Source organism: Pelophylax lessonae, assembly GCF_965119305.1.
Source record: "Pelophylax lessonae genome assembly, chromosome: 1".
Lineage (NCBI taxonomy): Eukaryota > Metazoa > Chordata > Amphibia > Anura > Ranidae > Pelophylax > Pelophylax lessonae.
In genome coordinates this window covers 542,859,398-542,876,880 of record NC_138768.1, presented here as the reverse complement: position 1 = coordinate 542,876,880, position 17,483 = coordinate 542,859,398, and the positions used below count along the sequence as shown (strand labels likewise).

The 17,483-nt window shown below is 41.4% G+C and overlaps 1 protein-coding gene across 1 annotated transcript in view; it reads left to right on the top strand.

Moving 5' to 3' along the window:
- SH2D4A (SH2 domain containing 4A) overlaps positions 1-17,483 on the top strand; it is a 162,742-nt gene that overhangs the window by 10,113 nt on the left and 135,146 nt on the right. Inside the window, exon 2 of the mRNA XM_082247811.1 lies at positions 8,525-8,885. Within this exon, the coding sequence (XP_082103937.1) occupies positions 8,705-8,885 (181 nt within the window). The 5' untranslated portion in view covers positions 8,525-8,704. The remainder of the gene's footprint in view (positions 1-8,524; positions 8,886-17,483) is intronic.

Sequence of the window (17,483 nt, the reverse complement as noted above, 5' to 3'; positions counted from 1 at the left end):
CTGAGGGGGCTGCTGCACACAAAGTTTTTTTTTCCATCTTAATGCATAGCATGCATTAAGATAAAAAAAACCTTCTGCTTTTACAATCCCTTTAATGAATAACACACAGTGGCTGTATGGCCCCTAAATGGACTCTAGTGCACAGCAATGTAAACAAGCATTCAGGGATAGGTGCATGACCCCAAATGCACATTGTATGCAAATAGGGCAGCGCACCTGCCCTTGCATGCCTGCTGCAACCAGCTGTGCATGGTGGGTTAGGGGTGCACCGTCATTTCTGTTAGAAGAGGCAGAGACCTGATAGCTGCTGGAGGGAGGATTCTGCTTTCTCCTCCCTGCAATGGCAGCCTACTGTGGGCCAAAGACATCGGGCACTGAAACTAAGAACATACCTCAGTCTCAGTGTTGCACCACTGGAGAATAAGGGCAGACTTCCTTTCTTCCTATGTCCACTTGTCATGTGACAAATCAATGATGAGATATGGGGCAAAAAGGAGACGCTACTTTCAATCCCAGTGGGTTCTGAGGTTGTCATTTTCAGGGTTTAAACAGACAGTGAGAAGGTGAAATATCGCCTTTTCTCCACCTACCAAACGCCTTCTAAATAATGGTCCACCGTGACTCACTTTTCAGAGGGACAGCATTTATGGCTGCACATCTGAATGAAACCTTAGAACCTTTTCATCCCCCTTTCTCCCTCAGAGCCCACATAGAACCCTTTGGTTCCATGCACCCCTCAGAGCCCAGCTCCCCTTCTCTCCTGCATCCCACTAACATAGATGCCAATTGATCTTGCTGACCCCAGCAACACAGGGGCATTTTATACCCGAAGAAAGAAATCCACCACCATTTCTCACTGATGCAGGGCCATTTTTTCTGTTCAGTGACACCACCAGTACAGGGACATTTTCCTTTCAGTGACACGACCAGTACAGGGACATTTTCCTTTCAATGACACATCCAGTACAGGGACATTTTCCTTTCAGTGACACCACCAGAACAAGGACATTTTCCTTTCAGTGACACCACCAGTACAGGGACATTTTCCTTTCAATGACACCACCAGTACAGGGACTTTTTTTTTCCTTTCAGTGACTCCACTGATGCAGGGACATTTTTTCCTTTTAGAGACACCACTGATGCTGGGACATTTTCCTTATTACAGGTTAGTGCCATCTTTGCGCACTGATTTTAAGCTCTTTGCTGCTTTTTACCATAACTATTGGTACTATTTTAGAGCATGTCAAAAACATTACATACATTTTGAGGCACACGCCACTATTCGCAACCTTCCCCTTCCGCCACCCAGGATGGGGGAGAGGGCACAGTTAGCATTTTAGTACTAGCCACTGGATAACCTTATCTTGGCACTGGTTGGAGGAACATACTGTAGGAATAGTTAGGAGAGAATGATGCCAAGTGTTTTGAAGGAGGGGGAACATTATAAGAAGTAAAGCATTGCTGATCCAGCCTGCAGCACAAATTGTTCTAGAATGTGAACACAGGATATCAAGTATGCTATTATTTGTGAAGTACTTGATTGGATATCTAAAATTTTTAGTAAGTGTTAGTGTACATCTTTTGGCATTATGCCCATGCCGTCTTCAGATGTAGTCATCATACTCAAGATTTTTCAAATTTTTCTTTTTATACAGCTGTGAACTCAGATAGACCCATAATCTATCTGGAAACTACACGGAAACACGGCACTATGCAAAGTCTGAGATATTGTACAAATACTATGTAGAATATACTGTAGTGGGCCCTACTTTCAGGGCCGCTGTTAGAAATCACGGGGCCCCGTACAGCCTACCTAAGCGGGCCCCCCGACCCGCCCACCTCAGCGGGCCCCACCCCGACCCCGCCCACCTCAGCGGGCCCCACCCTGACCCCACCCACCTCAACAAAATGCAGCCTTGGTCCTCAAGTGATATTTATTTTTCTCCTGCCTGTTATAAATTTGATTAGACTAGTGTTCAAAGACACCTGAGATCATCCCTTTTTAATGAGAATGCTGCCGATGACTTTAAGGCATACTGTAGATTTTCTTTAAAGCATAGGTTGACCCTAACCACCCGATTTTGTGTGGAACATGTAACATGTTCCAAATCCTGCAGCCGCCTCTCCCCCCGCCATTGTAGTTCTCAAAGAACTACAATGGTGCTGTGGAGCACCGTGGTATTTCTTTGATTTTTTCCTGTCAGTGTATCTGCAAGCCCATACGGGATGTACAGGCACACAGATATACTGACGATCTGAAGAAGACCTACATGGCACCAGGGATCTGCTGATTGCTGGTGCAATGCTTTACAGGCTCCAAAAGAAAAAAAAATAAATGCACATTTTTTTAACTGCAAAAAAATGTGCATTTATTATTTTTTTTAAAAGGTGAACTTATCCTTGAAGCCTTAAAGTACATCTATGATGCCTTTAAATCAGCTGAAGCATGCAATTATAATTATTTAAAATCTTTATGAGCTATTTCACACTAGCATTGCTCTTTGAAGAGTGATCTGCATTCAGATCTCTCTTCAGAGAGCATTTGGCTGGTGGGAGGAGGCATTGTATCACCTCTTCAGCACCTGTTAACCACTTCAAAATCCTGATAACAGTTGAATAGGATCGTGGCCAGTAGGCAACATGGTGGGTGGTCCAATGGGGACAATTTTTGCTGTGCAAAAAGCTTTGCAGTTGTGACATATGTACTTTCCATCCCGTTACCTTTCCAGCATAAGGGCTCTTTGAAACATCTGCTTAGCAAGGGATCCATGAGTGGATTCCCTGCTGAACTGGAGCTTCTCGGCATAGATGTCAGTGTTAAAACCTCTGTGCTAGTTCAGTCTATGCCCACGTATACCACACAGTGGATAGGGGTGGACTGGTGATGGCTCTATGGATGGACAGATGTAAATGGAAATGTGTCCATTTACATCAGGCTATGTTTAATCTGTCATGTTTAGGTCTGGAAAAATAGACAAGGGTGAAGTCCTTTTCCATTTTTTTTTTTCGGAAACTGGACATATCCAGAGGTAGGTGGATGTAAACAGACAGCAGTCCTTATCTATTTTTCCAAACCTAAACATGACAGATTAAACATAGCCTGATGTAAATGGACACATTTCCATTTATATCTGTCCATTCATAGAGCCATCACCAGTCCACCCCTATCCACTGTGTGGTGTATGTGGATTTCTGTAGATCTACATAGAGGTATGCACAAAAAAATTGAGTGGTGGATCTAAGTGGAAAGCTTGGGCAAATAATTCTTATGGGGAGTTGTTGGAGGTCTTAAAAACACAGCTCAGCCATTTACTGCCCTCCAAACAGAGATGTAAGCAAGCATCTCATGCTTATGATTACCATCATTATAATGATCAGAGCACAGCAGCTGCTCTGTTTCTCTGTCATAGTGTCACTGTTGGTTGCTGATTCTGTTATGGCTGTACTGTCTTACAATCTGCAACACAGTACAGCCATAAAGTTAACAAAATCAGCACCCAGCAGCAATGTGACACTGTGACAGAGCAGCTGCTGTGATCTGATCGTCATAATGATGGTAAGCACACAGTGGAGAGTCGGGGAGTGTACCTTCCTTCCTTGGTAGTCAGTGTCAGTGTGTGAGGCTGTGCACCTCCCCCAGCCATCGGATTAAGCCTGCAGTGCCCTCTCAGCCTCCAGCCCACCTCACATCAGTCTCTTCCTCTGTCCGTGGAACTTACTGAGGGAGCAGTGTAGAAAAATATCACTCCGCCAGTGAAAACCTAGGCAGTGGATGGCCGTGACCGGAACTATATGGCAGCACATAAGCTTGTCTGCCTGCGCCCCGAAAAAGGAAAAGAAGTCCCTCCTCTTCTCAGTGCTGACATCTCCTGGGCCCCTAATGTTAACCCTAGGGGGCCCAGGAAATTACCCTCAACAAAAAAACAAACAAATTGAAGAAGGTATGGTTTATAAAAAAAACTTTTTATTTATTTAGGAGAAACAACTGTAAAGCTGCCCGGGCCCCCCTGCTGGACTGATAGAGCCCGGGCCCGGTACAACAGGGCTGGTTGTACTGCCCTATCAGCGGCCCTGCCTACTTTACAAGATCAAATGTAACAGAATAGTAGAATTTCCATTTTACATAAAATGAAACCATTACCTTAACATACCTACTTGGTTAAGTGGAAACCTCTCAGCTATTCCAAGTATTTCAGTCTTAAAAAATTTGAAATACTTTATCTGGTTTTCTTCTTTTTATAATGCCCCTACCTCCCTTCTGTTAAACTGTTCTGGTTTGCTTTGCAAACCAGAACAGTTTAAGTAAACCATTACTCAGGATTAACTCCGTAAAGATAAGTCCTTGGGACCTTCCTAATAGCTACATAAAAAGTTTTCAGACTTGCTCCCTCATATATGGTACTGTATTTTTTTCATTCAATGGAGGCTGGCTCCGTTGCCTATGGTGAAAATAGGGCCTTTATTCGTGTTTTCCCCATACCTAAAAAAAAAAAAAAAAAAGATGCCCCAGATGTTCTTAATTTTTGTCTCATATCACTGATTAATTGTGATCAGAAAGTTCTTACTAATTCATTGGCTTTATGCCTCAGCTGCTTTTTAGAACACTATGTTTATAAGAATCAGTCAGGATTTATTAGAGGCCATTAGACTTTAGACCAGATTTGTTGGACCTTAGCCTTAATCTTCTGCCATTCGCACTAACTGGCATTCCCCTTCTAAGAGGGAGGTGATGTTGCTCTCGTTGGAGAAAACCTTTAATAGTCTTTTGTGGGACTACCTTATTTGTGTTCTGGATTCTTTTGGTTTTGGTTCCTTTTTTCTGACAACACTGCGAGCCCTTTATGATGTACCAACAACCCAGGTGTCTATCAAAGGCTTTAAATCTTCTTTATTACATATACAGAGAGGCGCCCAATAGAGTTGCCCATTGTCTTCACTTCTCTTTGCGCTGGTCACGAACCTTTGGATTTTGCAATACAGACTAATCCTAATATATGTGGTATTTCTTGTGGTGATCAGGAACTTAAATGTGCCTTGTTTGTGGACGGTATGCTTTTGTATGTTTCGTCCTTGCAAACTACAGTACCAGCTGTGCTATTGCTGTTGCAGGAATTCTCCAATTTTTTAGGACTCAATCACACAAAAACCATGGCCTTGAACATTACCTTGCCACAGACTGAGGTGGACTGAATTAGACGCACCTTTGATTTTCAGCAGGCCCATTTTTCAATCCCTTATTTTGGCATTTGTTAAACTCCTTCTATTAACACCTTTATATAGGGCCAACTATTCATCCCTTTTTCAACAGGTACATTTGGACCTGAAAAGGTGGGCTACATACCCTCTTTCCTGGTTCGGATAAATCAATCCCATTAAGATGCCTATACTAAACCTGGGCTACTTTACTACTCTGGCACTTTGCCTATAGTAATTCCCAGACAGGATTTATTGAGGCTCCAAAACAATTTCCCAATCTATTTGGGGGGGGGGGGGGGTAAATGCCCCAGGATGGATCGCCTAACACTGTACATGCCCAAGACCCAGGGTGGGTTTGGCCTCCCTAATCTCCTAGCCCACCATCAGGTGGCACAAATTGCTCAGTTAGCCTACATCTCTGCTGTGGGCCTTTATCGAAGCATTGGCGTGTCACTGTTGCCCAATTAAGGCCCTTATGTGGATTTTTAGCAGGTTGTGTCCTCCTATCTTGTGACCTACCTTGTCGTACCTGTTGGCAATATGGGATAGGTTGAGGGCTAGGCAGCCCCTCTCTTCTCCTCACACCCTCTTGGCTCCAGTGTTTAATAAACTGGAGTTTGAACCCAGGATGCATTCTTCTCAGTGTACTTGGATGATAAATAAATGTTTCCTTGGTATTGGCGATTTTTTTTGGTGGCAAACCATATACTCTGGCTTATTTTTAGGACACCTTGCATATGCTCCTCTCTGAGCTTTTTAAATACAATCTGATTGTAGTACCTGCCTCTCCTACGTTGACTTCGTTTGAGCTGTCATGTAGATCAAGAAATTATAAAGCCCTTTTACACTGGTGTTTAGTACCAACTAGGATAGCTAAGATTCACCCGTCTGCCTCTCCGAATTGTTTGTTGCGGACAGCCAGGAACGATGTTTCATGTGTGCTGGCAATGCCCCAAGGTGTCCCAGTTTTGTATAAGAATTTTCTAACCTCATAAACTCAGTCACAGACATCAATCTTGCTAGGGCCCCAGAAACAGCCGAAATTGCCTAAACCAGTGTTTCTCAACTCTGGTCCTCAGGGCACACTAACAGGCCAGGTTTGCAAGAAAATATGACAGGTGTTATCATTTGCTACTCAGTGATTGCAGTATTCTAGTCTGCATCTCCCCAAGGTAATACTTAAAATCTGGCCTGTTAGTGTGCCCTGAGGACCGGAGTTGAGAAACACTGGCCTAAACAGCTCATACTATATACAGTATCTCACAAAAGTGAGTACACCCCTCACATTTTCGCAAAATTTTTTTTATACCTTTTCATGTGACAACACTGAAGAAATTACACTTTGCTACAATGTAAAGTAGTGAGTGTACAGCTTGTATAACAGTGTAAATTTGCTGACCCCTCAAAATAACCCAACACACAGTCATTCATTTCTAAACCGCTGGCAACAAAAGTGAGTACACCCCTAAGTGAAAATGTCAAAATTGAGCCCAAACTGTCAATATTTTCTGTGGCCACCACTATTTTACAGCACTGCCTTAACCCTCTTGAGCATGGAGTTCACCAGAGCTTCACAGGTTGCCACTGGAGTCCTCTTCCACTCCTCCATGACAACATCACAGAGCTGGTGAATGTTAGAGACCTTGCGTTCCTCCACCTTCCATTTGAGGATGCCCCACAGATGCTCATTTGGGTTTAGGTCTGGAGACATGCTTGGCCAGTCCATCACCTTTACCCTCCGCTTCTTTATCAGTAGTCGTCTTGGAGGTGTGTGTTCGTTATCATGTTGGAATACTGCACTGCGGCCCAGTCTCCGAAGGGGTGGGATCATGCTCTGCTTCAGTATGTCACAGTACATGTTGGCATTCCTTCCCTCAATGAACTGTAGCTCCCCAGTGCCAGGCAGCACTCATGCAGCCCCAGACCATAACACTCTCACCCCTATGCTTGACTGTAGGCAAGACAACACTTGTTTTTGTACTTGTTTTTGCCGCCACACAGGTTTGACACCATCTGAACCAAATAAGATTATCTTGGTGTCATAAGAACACAGGACATGGTTCCAGTAATCCATGTCCTTAGTCTGCTTGTCTTCAGCAAACTTTTTGCGGGCTTTCTTATTCATCATCTTTCAAAGAGGCTTCCTTCTGGGAGGACAGCCATGCAGACCAATTTGATGCAGTGTGCGGTGTATGGTCTGAGCACTGACAGGGTGACCCCCCCACCCCTTTTACCTCTGCAGCAATGCTGGCAGCACTCGTACATCTATTTTCCAAAAACAACCTCTGGATATGATGCTGAGCACATGCACTCAAATTCTTTGGTCGACCATGGGAAGGCCTGTTCTGAGTGGAACCTGTCCTGTTAAACCGCTGTATGGTCTTGGCCACCATGCTGCAGCTCAGTTTCAGGGTCATGGCAGTCTTCTTATAGCCTAGGTCCTCCTTATGTAGAGCAACAATTCTTTTTTTCAGACCCTCAGAGAGTTCTTTGCCATGAGGTGCCATGCTGAGCTTCCAGTGACCAGAATAAGAGAATGAGAGTGATAACACCAAATTTTTACACACCTGCTCCCCATTTACACCTGGGACCTTGTAACACTAATGAGTCACACGACACTGGGGAGGGAAAATGGCTTATTGGGCCCAATTTGGACATTTTCACTTAGGAGTGTACTCACTTTTGTTGCCAGCAGTTTAGACAATAATGGCTGTGTGCTATTTTGAGGGGACAGCAAATTTACACTGTTATACAAGCTATACGCTCACTACTTTACACAGTAGCAAAGTGTCATTCCTTCAGTGTTGCCACATGAAAAGATATAATAAAATATTTACAAAAATGTGAGGGGTGTACTCACTTTTGTGAGATACTGTATGTTTTTGGCAGCAAGAATTGTGTATTGTTGGAAAGTAGCTGTGGTGCAATTGGATTATGTTAAACATAAATTAAACTGAGTTATGGTGAATGATGAACTTAACTGTACCCTCAATATCTTACTAAATTTCACAAGACCTGGGACTCCCGCATTAGGTACATCTCCCCTGTGGACTGAGAGTGGACTGGCTCCCTTATCTCTTCCGCAATTAGAACACCCTCTCTTCCCTTTCTTCTTTATCTGACCTCTCTTCCAACTCTATCCAAGTTGAGATTGATTTTTCCTTGGTTCTTTTAAGGCACTTTTTTAGATAGGGACACCTGTACCTTTTATTATTATAAGTATGGCCTTGTCAGGCCTTAATATGTTCCAAAATGTAATTTTGTGATTGCCATTTTATATATCCTGCATACTTTAAATAATGTTACCCTTTTTGTTTTTTTGTTTCAGGGATGAAAATGTAATATACACTATGGAATGGATATTATACAGTCTGTATCTATTCTTCATTGTTGAATCCCAAGAATAAAACTTTATTTTTAGGAACGTTTTCAGAATCCTAAAAAGATTACCTATTGCAATTGGATCCCAAGGATTTAATTATATAAACTGGTATAAATAACAGCAGCCATGCTTAAGCAGATATTAGCTGACATGTATATTGACCCAGAACTTTTAGCTGAACTTAGTGAAGAACAGAAACAGATCTTGTTCTTCAAGATGAGAGAAGAACAGGTACGGAGATGGAAAGAAAGAGAGGCCAAACTTGAACAGAATGAAATGTTACAGTCGTGCAACAAGCCAAATAAAGGTAAGGACTTGCTTTTCAGTGTACTTTTTATGCTTTGCTGTTGGTATTCTTCTGGCTTTTGGAACAATTACTTTCTTTAGCAATGCCTTTGTTCTTAAAGTTGAGGAAAAGTTGTCTGCCAAACAAGCTGTTGACTAGGCCTGACTAGGCCTGTGCTTTGAATTCACACTGTAAAAAAGACTATTATAGGTCCAGTTCACTTTGTTTCCAATCCAGCCCCGAAGAAGGGGGATCTTGGACCCCTGAAATGCATTGGGTACTTTTTGAATTGTACCCCTGACCTTTAATGCAATAAAGTTGTATCTGGACCTTTTTGCAGTGGTGTGATGCTTCAATTTCAACTCTTTTTTTTTTCTTAAAGTGACACTTAAAAGATATCCTTATCCTTATTCTCCAAAAATAATCCATACGTATCTACTACTTAATGGCCCTGTAATCAACTTTTCATGAAATTGTTTCTTATAGTGTTTTTTTGCCTTCTTGTAATGTTCTTTGTGAGTTCATGAAACCTTTCCTTTTCCTTCTCACTTCTGTTTGATTGGAACAAACAGTGCATGTTAGTTGCAGTCATGTGTAATGCTCTCTACACACTACAAATCCCATAGTCCTTAGCCCATCTCGGGAGCGAGCCAGACTACATTCCTACATGCATTGGCATCATAGAGAATGTACCCTGTAACAGGGCGTCAGATCACAGCAGGAACAAAAAGGAATTTGGAGATTAGGAGAAGGTTGAGGGTAATAGAAGGTACTTTTTTTTGTTAAAAATACATACTTAAATAGAAGTTTTAAATTTTTCTTAACCAGTGTTTAGTGTCACTTTAAATAAATGGAAAGATTTATTAGTTTCACAATGGTGTGAAGAGTAGACAGCACAGTGTAGGTAATGCAATGTAAGGAATTGCAGTTAATTACAATGCATTTTTCCCATAATTACGATTTTTATGTTATATACTGCATATGCAAACTGACCATTAAAGGAGAAGTACAGCCAAAGCTTATTTGGCTGTACATCTATATGTAACAGTTCGTTCTGCACTCCTGTGACCCCTTTTTTAGCAGAGAGCAGGCTGAAGTCTGCTCTTTGCTGATGTCACAGATGTCGTTTCAGGCACCGCGTCATCAAGACCACAGAGTCGGGATCCACCAGGTGTCTGGACCGACACCCGCTAGCCACTGAGAACTTTAGCCAGCCGCTCCCCACCAAAGCCCAGAGCTCCAATGAGCGAGGAGGAGGCAGAGCGGAGAGCTGCTGACTTGGTCAGCAGCTCTCTGCTCAGGGAGCTGTCAGAACCGAGCGATCGGCAGTGTTCAATTGCTCGGTTCTAAGTGCAGAGGCGCCGGGGGACAGATGCAGCATCAGACCGATGCTGCATCCACCTAGGGAAGTATGAAAGAGGGAAAATATTAAAAAAACATACTTCTTTTTTTAACTAGTGTGGGATGTATTATCTAGAGTACAATTTTGGAAATTTCTACTAAAATTAGGTTCAAACAAGTGTCAGACCACTCGATTAACAATCATATGACGTTACTACAATACATAAACTATACTAAAAAAAAAAGACGTATGTCTACAACTTTTCCATTTACTGCATAGGGCCAGCCTTACACCGGTTGCAGGAAAGAAATCTGCTAGATTCCCCCATCAACACACAGTTGAATCCCTCCTGCCGTGCCATTGTATTCTCCCAGGGGAGAAGACAGTGATTATTGCTAGCGGCTATAGCAGTGGCCAGCGATAATCGCAGGTAAAAACCTGGCAGGCTGGTTGTACCCAAGTTGATTGATCAATTTGATACATTCAGCCTGCCCATACATAGTTCAAATATCGATATTCGAACCGTGTATGATCTGCTTTAGCGTCAAATGCTTATATAATGAAGTGCAATGTAATTCAGAAATGTAGTAATTACAGACCTATGAAAACATCACCATCAGTCTGATTTGCATCCCCACCAACCCAACTTGATCTTATTGCTATGTTATGTTAACAATTTATACAAACCAATAATTTTTCCTGCAGTTGCAGTAAAGCTTCGAAAGGGAAGAACAACTCCCCAAAAGGAAAACGCATACATTCACTTTGAGATTTGCCGTTCTGCTATGTTCTAAAAATGACGTGTTATTTTAATCACAAGCTTTTGTGGGTTGTATTTTGGGTAAATACCCAGAGCTTTTGACATTATGTAAATATTGTTTTGGGAAAAATTACAAGAAAATGGTCTTTTTTTTTTTTTTTTCAAATTGTTCCCTATTTTCTCCTAAATAAAATGTATCCAAATCTACTATCAAATGAAAGCCCTATTTAGCCTAATATGACATAAGATGCAGAACTGTGACATCTTCAAAATGAAAAAAGGGGGCTGGAGGGAGGGAAAGGCTTAGGGTCTCAAATTGACTAGCTGATTTCTTGTGACTGGATGTAGGCCAATCTGAGACTGCCGTGACAGTTATCTCTAATTAAATAACTCACTTCTAGAAAGAAGCAGTCACTAAATACAAAAGCGTCCTGTTTGTTTGTGGAAGTGATTCAGAGTGCCAATGAGTATAACAACAAAGCAGGAAGATAGGATTTAAACAAGCAAAAAAAAAAGGAAGTCAACACAAAGGATGCATTTGAAAACCACCAGCTGTTTTCAAAAGGTCAAAATAAAATCCTTTATTTTTAATAAAGGCTAAATTAGGGTCCTGTGATGTTTTTTAACAGCTTTCACTGAATATGTACGTACACATTATACTTGCAATAAAGCCTTAGCTCCCAACTGTCCCCGATTTCGAGGGACTGATTTGGAACAAAATCCCTCTAGCCCCCTTTTTTCTCCTCATTTGTCCCTCATTTCAAACCAATCTATATAGTTGTATAAAAAATGTACTATTTGTTTTTCAAAAAGTGTTTCCCAGTGCTAAATTGCTGCATTTGTAAATTTCAAAAGCCATTATGAGGAATAGTAGTGGTAAAAAAAAAATAAACACTTGTGGGTTTAGCAAATCATTTTTTTGTATAATTCAGCTTTAAGGTGGCATGACCAGGGCCGCTGATAGGGGGGGGACCACCAGCCCTTTTGTAGGGGGCCCGAACACACAGGGGGGCCCACACAGAGAGGGGGGTTAGTGATGGACAACAAATACAGAAATCTTCCTCCAGCACCTGAATCTGATCTGTCCCTCTCCCTGCTATCAGCTTTTATCTGTTGAGGAAGAGACAGTTGTCCCTCACTAATCCCCCTCCCTGTGTGGGCCCCCCCTCCCAGCACTTATCTCTGCTCAGGAGTTTATTTGTAAATTGTAACTTTGTTTCTCTCTCTCTGTCTCTCTGATCACTGAGCTCCAACTGCCCAGCCTGTATATTTTTCTCATCTCATCTTCTTTTTTATTTAACATATTTTTTTTTTTTTTTTTATTTAGTAGGAATTATGCGAGTTATGTTATATTTGTGTCTGATAATAGTGATTTTGTTGTAATTTTAGCTAAATATATCTTTAACATTTTCTTGGGGGGGCCCTGCCAGGTAGTCTGTACGGGGCCCCGCGATTTCTAACAGCAGCCCTGGGCATGACATGGGGTGTTTCCCTTTGCCTACATAGTTTAATATGTGTCCCTCGTTCCCATCTCAACGTTTGGAGGTATGGAAAAGTATGATCTACAAACTATATCTGTGCAATGGCCACTAGAGCTCTCCGCTGAGCTCCCAAGGTCGTGTTATCATTTTTTTCCAGATCGATTTTATTAAAGAGTGCTTTAATTAATGCTTTCACTTGTTGCCTTACATGGAAATCTGTGAGTTCATGATTCTATCCAGCAAACACCATAGCTAAACCACTTGCTGTCTGCTCACATGGAGCCTTCTGCGGCAAAGTGGCTCTCCTGGGTCCAGCGACGTAGTCATACGTCGCTGGATCCCGCCCTCTCTCGGCGCCGCACGCCGCCGGAGGCTCGCTCTCGCTGTATTCAGACACAGCGGGAGTGGGGCCAGGGGAGGAGAGGCGGTGATCACCACTGCTCTTCCCCAATCGTCGGGGATCGAGTGAGGAGATCCACCCGCTTGAGTAAACAAAGCGGGCGGATCTCCTATGTGACAGATTACAGGATTCAGCATAGCTGAACCTGCGATCTGTGTCTGTGTCACACAGTCCCCTCCCCCCACACACGTCAGTAAGCATGAGGCATACATTTAACCCCTTGATCACCAACAGTGTTAACCCCTTCCCTGCCAGTGCCATTATTATAGTAACAGTGCATATTTATAGCACTGATTACTGTAGTAATGTCACTGGTACCCCCAAAAGTGTCAAAAATGTCAGTCAGGGGTCCGATCTATCCGCCGCAATGTTGCAGTCCCGCAAAAAAAAAAATCGCAGATCGCCGCCATTACTAGTAAAAAAAAATAAACAACAATAAAAATAACAAATCTTTCCCGTAGTTAGTAAATGCAATAACTTTTGCGCAAAGCAATCAAAATACGCTTATTGTGATTTTTTTTTTTTTTTTTTACCAAAAATATCTAGCAGAAAACAAATTGGCCTAAAATGTTAAAAAATTTAGATTTTTTTTTTTTAATTTTTGGGGAATGTTATATATCAGAATGTAAAAAATATAGTTTTTTTTTTCAAAATTGTCGCTCTTTTTTTCAAACATTAAAAATCGCACAGGTGATCAAATACCACAAAAGAAAGCTCTATTTGTGGGGAAAAAAAGGACATCAATTTAATTTGGGTACAGTGTCGCACGACCGCGCAATTGTTTGTTAAAATAACGCAGTGCCGAATCGCAAAATATAGCCTGGTCAGGAATAGGGAAAAATCTTCCGGTCTTAAAGTGGTTAAAAATACTCATTTACAATTTTTTTGTCAGACATGTAGCTAAATACATTTTGGCCTTAATATATGACAAAAATTGAATATATTGGATATTTTTTAACTGTCAAAGTGGAAAATGTCAATTTTTTCGCAAAAATTTCCCCCTTTTTTTATTAATATCGCAAAAAATGAAAATCGCACAGGTGATCAAATACCACCAAAAGAAAGCTCTGTTTGTGGAAAAAAAAGAGCGTAAATTTAATTTGGGTACGGAGTTGCGTGACTGCATAATTGTCAGTTAAAGTCGCGCAGTGCCAAGTTGCAAAAAGTGGCCTGGACGTTAAGCAGGAAAATCCTCCGGGGCTAAAGTGGTTAAACCAGAACATTCACCTATTTTTGGATTCAGTAATCCTAGATTTTCTATTGTTGTTTTCTATGTTGTATATTAATTTGTGCTTTCGCTGAGAGGGATGCTGTTATGGATAATCACGAGTAGCCGTTTGTGTTCTGAGCTGTTGTGTTTGTTAGAGAATTTTAAGCCAGCAAGAGTTGGATTCAACATTCATCTGGTTTAGTATTGAGGTGATTGTAGCCGTATTAGTGCACTTGCGTCAGAAACAATTACCTGAATAATCAGGCAGGGGGTAACTGTAACTCACAGTTTACAAAGCTAGAAGCAATAATGCAAAATGGGTTTGGAATAAGGAGTAACCATACACCACAGAATAATGTAACACAGATTCTGAAAGTTGTGTCCATGACATACCCCGAAAGCTTGTCCTGAAAAATTATATGTTAGTGCAAATATCACAGACAGTATTTAGTTGTTTCCCTCCAGGCTAGCAGGAATCTATGGGCAGGCTAGTTGATCTTTCAATCAACATTAGTACAACCAGGCTGTCAGTTTTATTTTTTGTACAATCACTGACAGTGGCTATAGCCACCAGAAGAAATGATTGTATTCTGATGGTGGGGAAACCTCCTGCTGTCAGAATACTAAAGCGCAGCAGGAGGGATTCCCCCATCAACACTGACTGTGTTGATGGGTGAATCGAGCATTTGCATTACAGAGATTATAGAAAAATCAAATCTTATCAAGACTATGCTAGCAGTCACAGATCAACCTGATTAAACCACAGAGACATACTTGTGCAACTTTCGGAATCTGTTTTATATTATTCTGTGGTGTATGGTTACTCCTTATCATTCTGAACCTGTTTTGCATTATTGCTTCTAACTTTGTAAACTGTGAGTTACAGTTACTCCCTGTCTGATTATTCAGGTGATTCATATAAATGGCAACCACCCCAGTCTATAACTAGCCTTTACAGGAAGGTGCAGATGGAGGAGGCTTTGCACATTTCAAACAGAAAACTTCCCAGCACACTTCCTAGCTAGCCTGCAACAAATCAAAATTAGCCTTGTCTAACCGTTTGTGTTAAAATAGAGACCTTAATTGCACATATTTGAAAATATACATGGAAAAAAAATAAAAAGTGCAGCGCTGATCAAATAACGGAAAGTCCATATCCATAGAGAGAGTCCCAGTGGAACGCATAGAGCATATCTTCAATCCGTGTGCGAGGACCACCACCGACACCCAATCACACAGCCTCTTACCATATAACACAGACCCTCACTACAAAGGTCTATGTAAGCGGTGTTATATACAATGGGCAAAGGTGATAGTGGAATCACCTAGCAATCCTCTCCGCGAACATAACCTCTCATGTGGAGATAAATGAAACACTCCTCATGGCGTAGACATCACATACCAATTTATTAAAAAATAAAATATCCACTCACATAATAGTTGTAAAACTTCAGGGTGTCTGAATATATCAATTCAGAGTTTCAAGCCAACAAGATGGCCGCCATATCCCAGCATGCACTAGTGTCATACGTCTTTGGCTCCTTCGGATGTGATGTCTACACCATGAGGAGAGTTTTATTTATCTCCACATGAAATTATCACATCTGGAGGAGCCGATGATGTATGACGCTGGTGCATGCTTGGGATATGGCGGCCATCTTGGTGGCTTGAAACGCAGAATTGATATATTCAGACACGCTGACGTTTTAGAACTATTATGTGAATGGATATTTAATTTATTTTTAAATTGGTTTGTGATGTCTACACCATGAGGAGTGTTTCATTTATCTCTACATGAGATGTTATGTTCGCGGAGAGGATCGCTAAAGGATTATTGGAGGATTCCACTATCACCTTTGCCCGTTGTATATAACACCGCTTACATAGACCTTTGTAGTGAGGGTCTGTAATATACAGTAAGAGGCTGTGTGATTGGGTGTCGTGGTGGTTCTCACACACAGATTGAAGATATGCTCTATGCTTTCCACTGGGACTCTCTCTGGAGGTGGACTTTGTTATTTGATCAGCGCTGCACTTCTTTTATTATGCTGGTATATTGTTAATTTCACAATATTGTGCCAGCTGCTTTTCTCTAAATATTTCTTTATACGTTTTTTACTATTAGCAGGCGCAGCAGTTATTAATATTTTTACTAAATATACATGAAAGCCACAGTACCTCGCCTCCTACTGTGGTCCTACATTTTCTATTAGTGCTTGTTTATATTGTTCGTCTGACTGGCATTTCAATTCTCCTGCTCGATGTCAGTAACCCCAATAGTACATAGAAAACAATTGTTTTTATGTGGCCCCTTCACATCAAAAGGCTGGCGTGATGTGCCATGAGGAAACATGTTGCGTTTTTGGGCATCAAATGGCATTGCAGGTCACCGCATTACAGCACCTCTGCATTGCCGAAGCTTGAATGGAGTATATCTGTACACTCTCAATAAAGTTAAAAAAAAGAAAGAAACAAAGCAAATAGCGCTCTCTGCTAAAATACTGTATTGCACTGCCTTCTTACAGCCTGGCAAAACTGATGGCAGCCCTCATGCTAGAACTGCTGAGCTGATATGCTTATTGTACTAGGTCACTGTGTCATGTTTATTTTGATATTTTCTTTACATATATGTGGTTATACTAGATGTATGTTAACTGTTTCAGAGGATGGATTTTATATATACCTTTAAGCTACAGTAAGGAGTGGTTACACCACACCTCTGGAGGTTCAAACAGAAGTGTTTGGTTAGTTGGTGTGTCTTACATCTTTGATAAAGAATGCTTGATCAACAGCTTCTGAGAATCTTTGTACTTGCATTCCATAAAGCTGAGAGATATTCATCATGTTGCCCATAATGAGTGCAAGTCTTTAAAGTTTTGTATAATACCTAGTTTTATCTCTGGTTGAGCTGCATTTTAAGAGTTCCTGCATCAAAATCGTAAAATTAATTGTTTTCATATTATATATCCTAAAAAAAGCCTATTGTTATAGCAGTTGGCATTTACGTGTGGGTGCTTTATTAATAAAGCAAGCATTCCATGGTCTTTTACAAGAACATTTTTAATGTCAACACCAGTAGAAGGATTTTGAAGAACAATGGCTTTGGAGGCCACATTAAATATATTAGATGAAATCTTTCACTTGTTTAATGTTTAGGTGGAAAAAGTTCTAGAAAATGTTCAGTTGGGCCCATATAAAGCATTTATAATCTACTTCTACTTGTCATTGTGCCAAAGTTACTCATTGTAGCCTGACTGCGAGCTGTTTAAGCTGCACAGCAGAGCATCATTCCTGGCTGCAGATCTTTGCTCCTTCTCTGCCAAGGACTGACAGAGTGCAGGGAGAGGAGCAAAGGAGGATACTAACTGGTTGCAGCCTGAGACTTTGTATGCCACTAGAATTGGGAGGGGGGAGGGGGGGGGCATT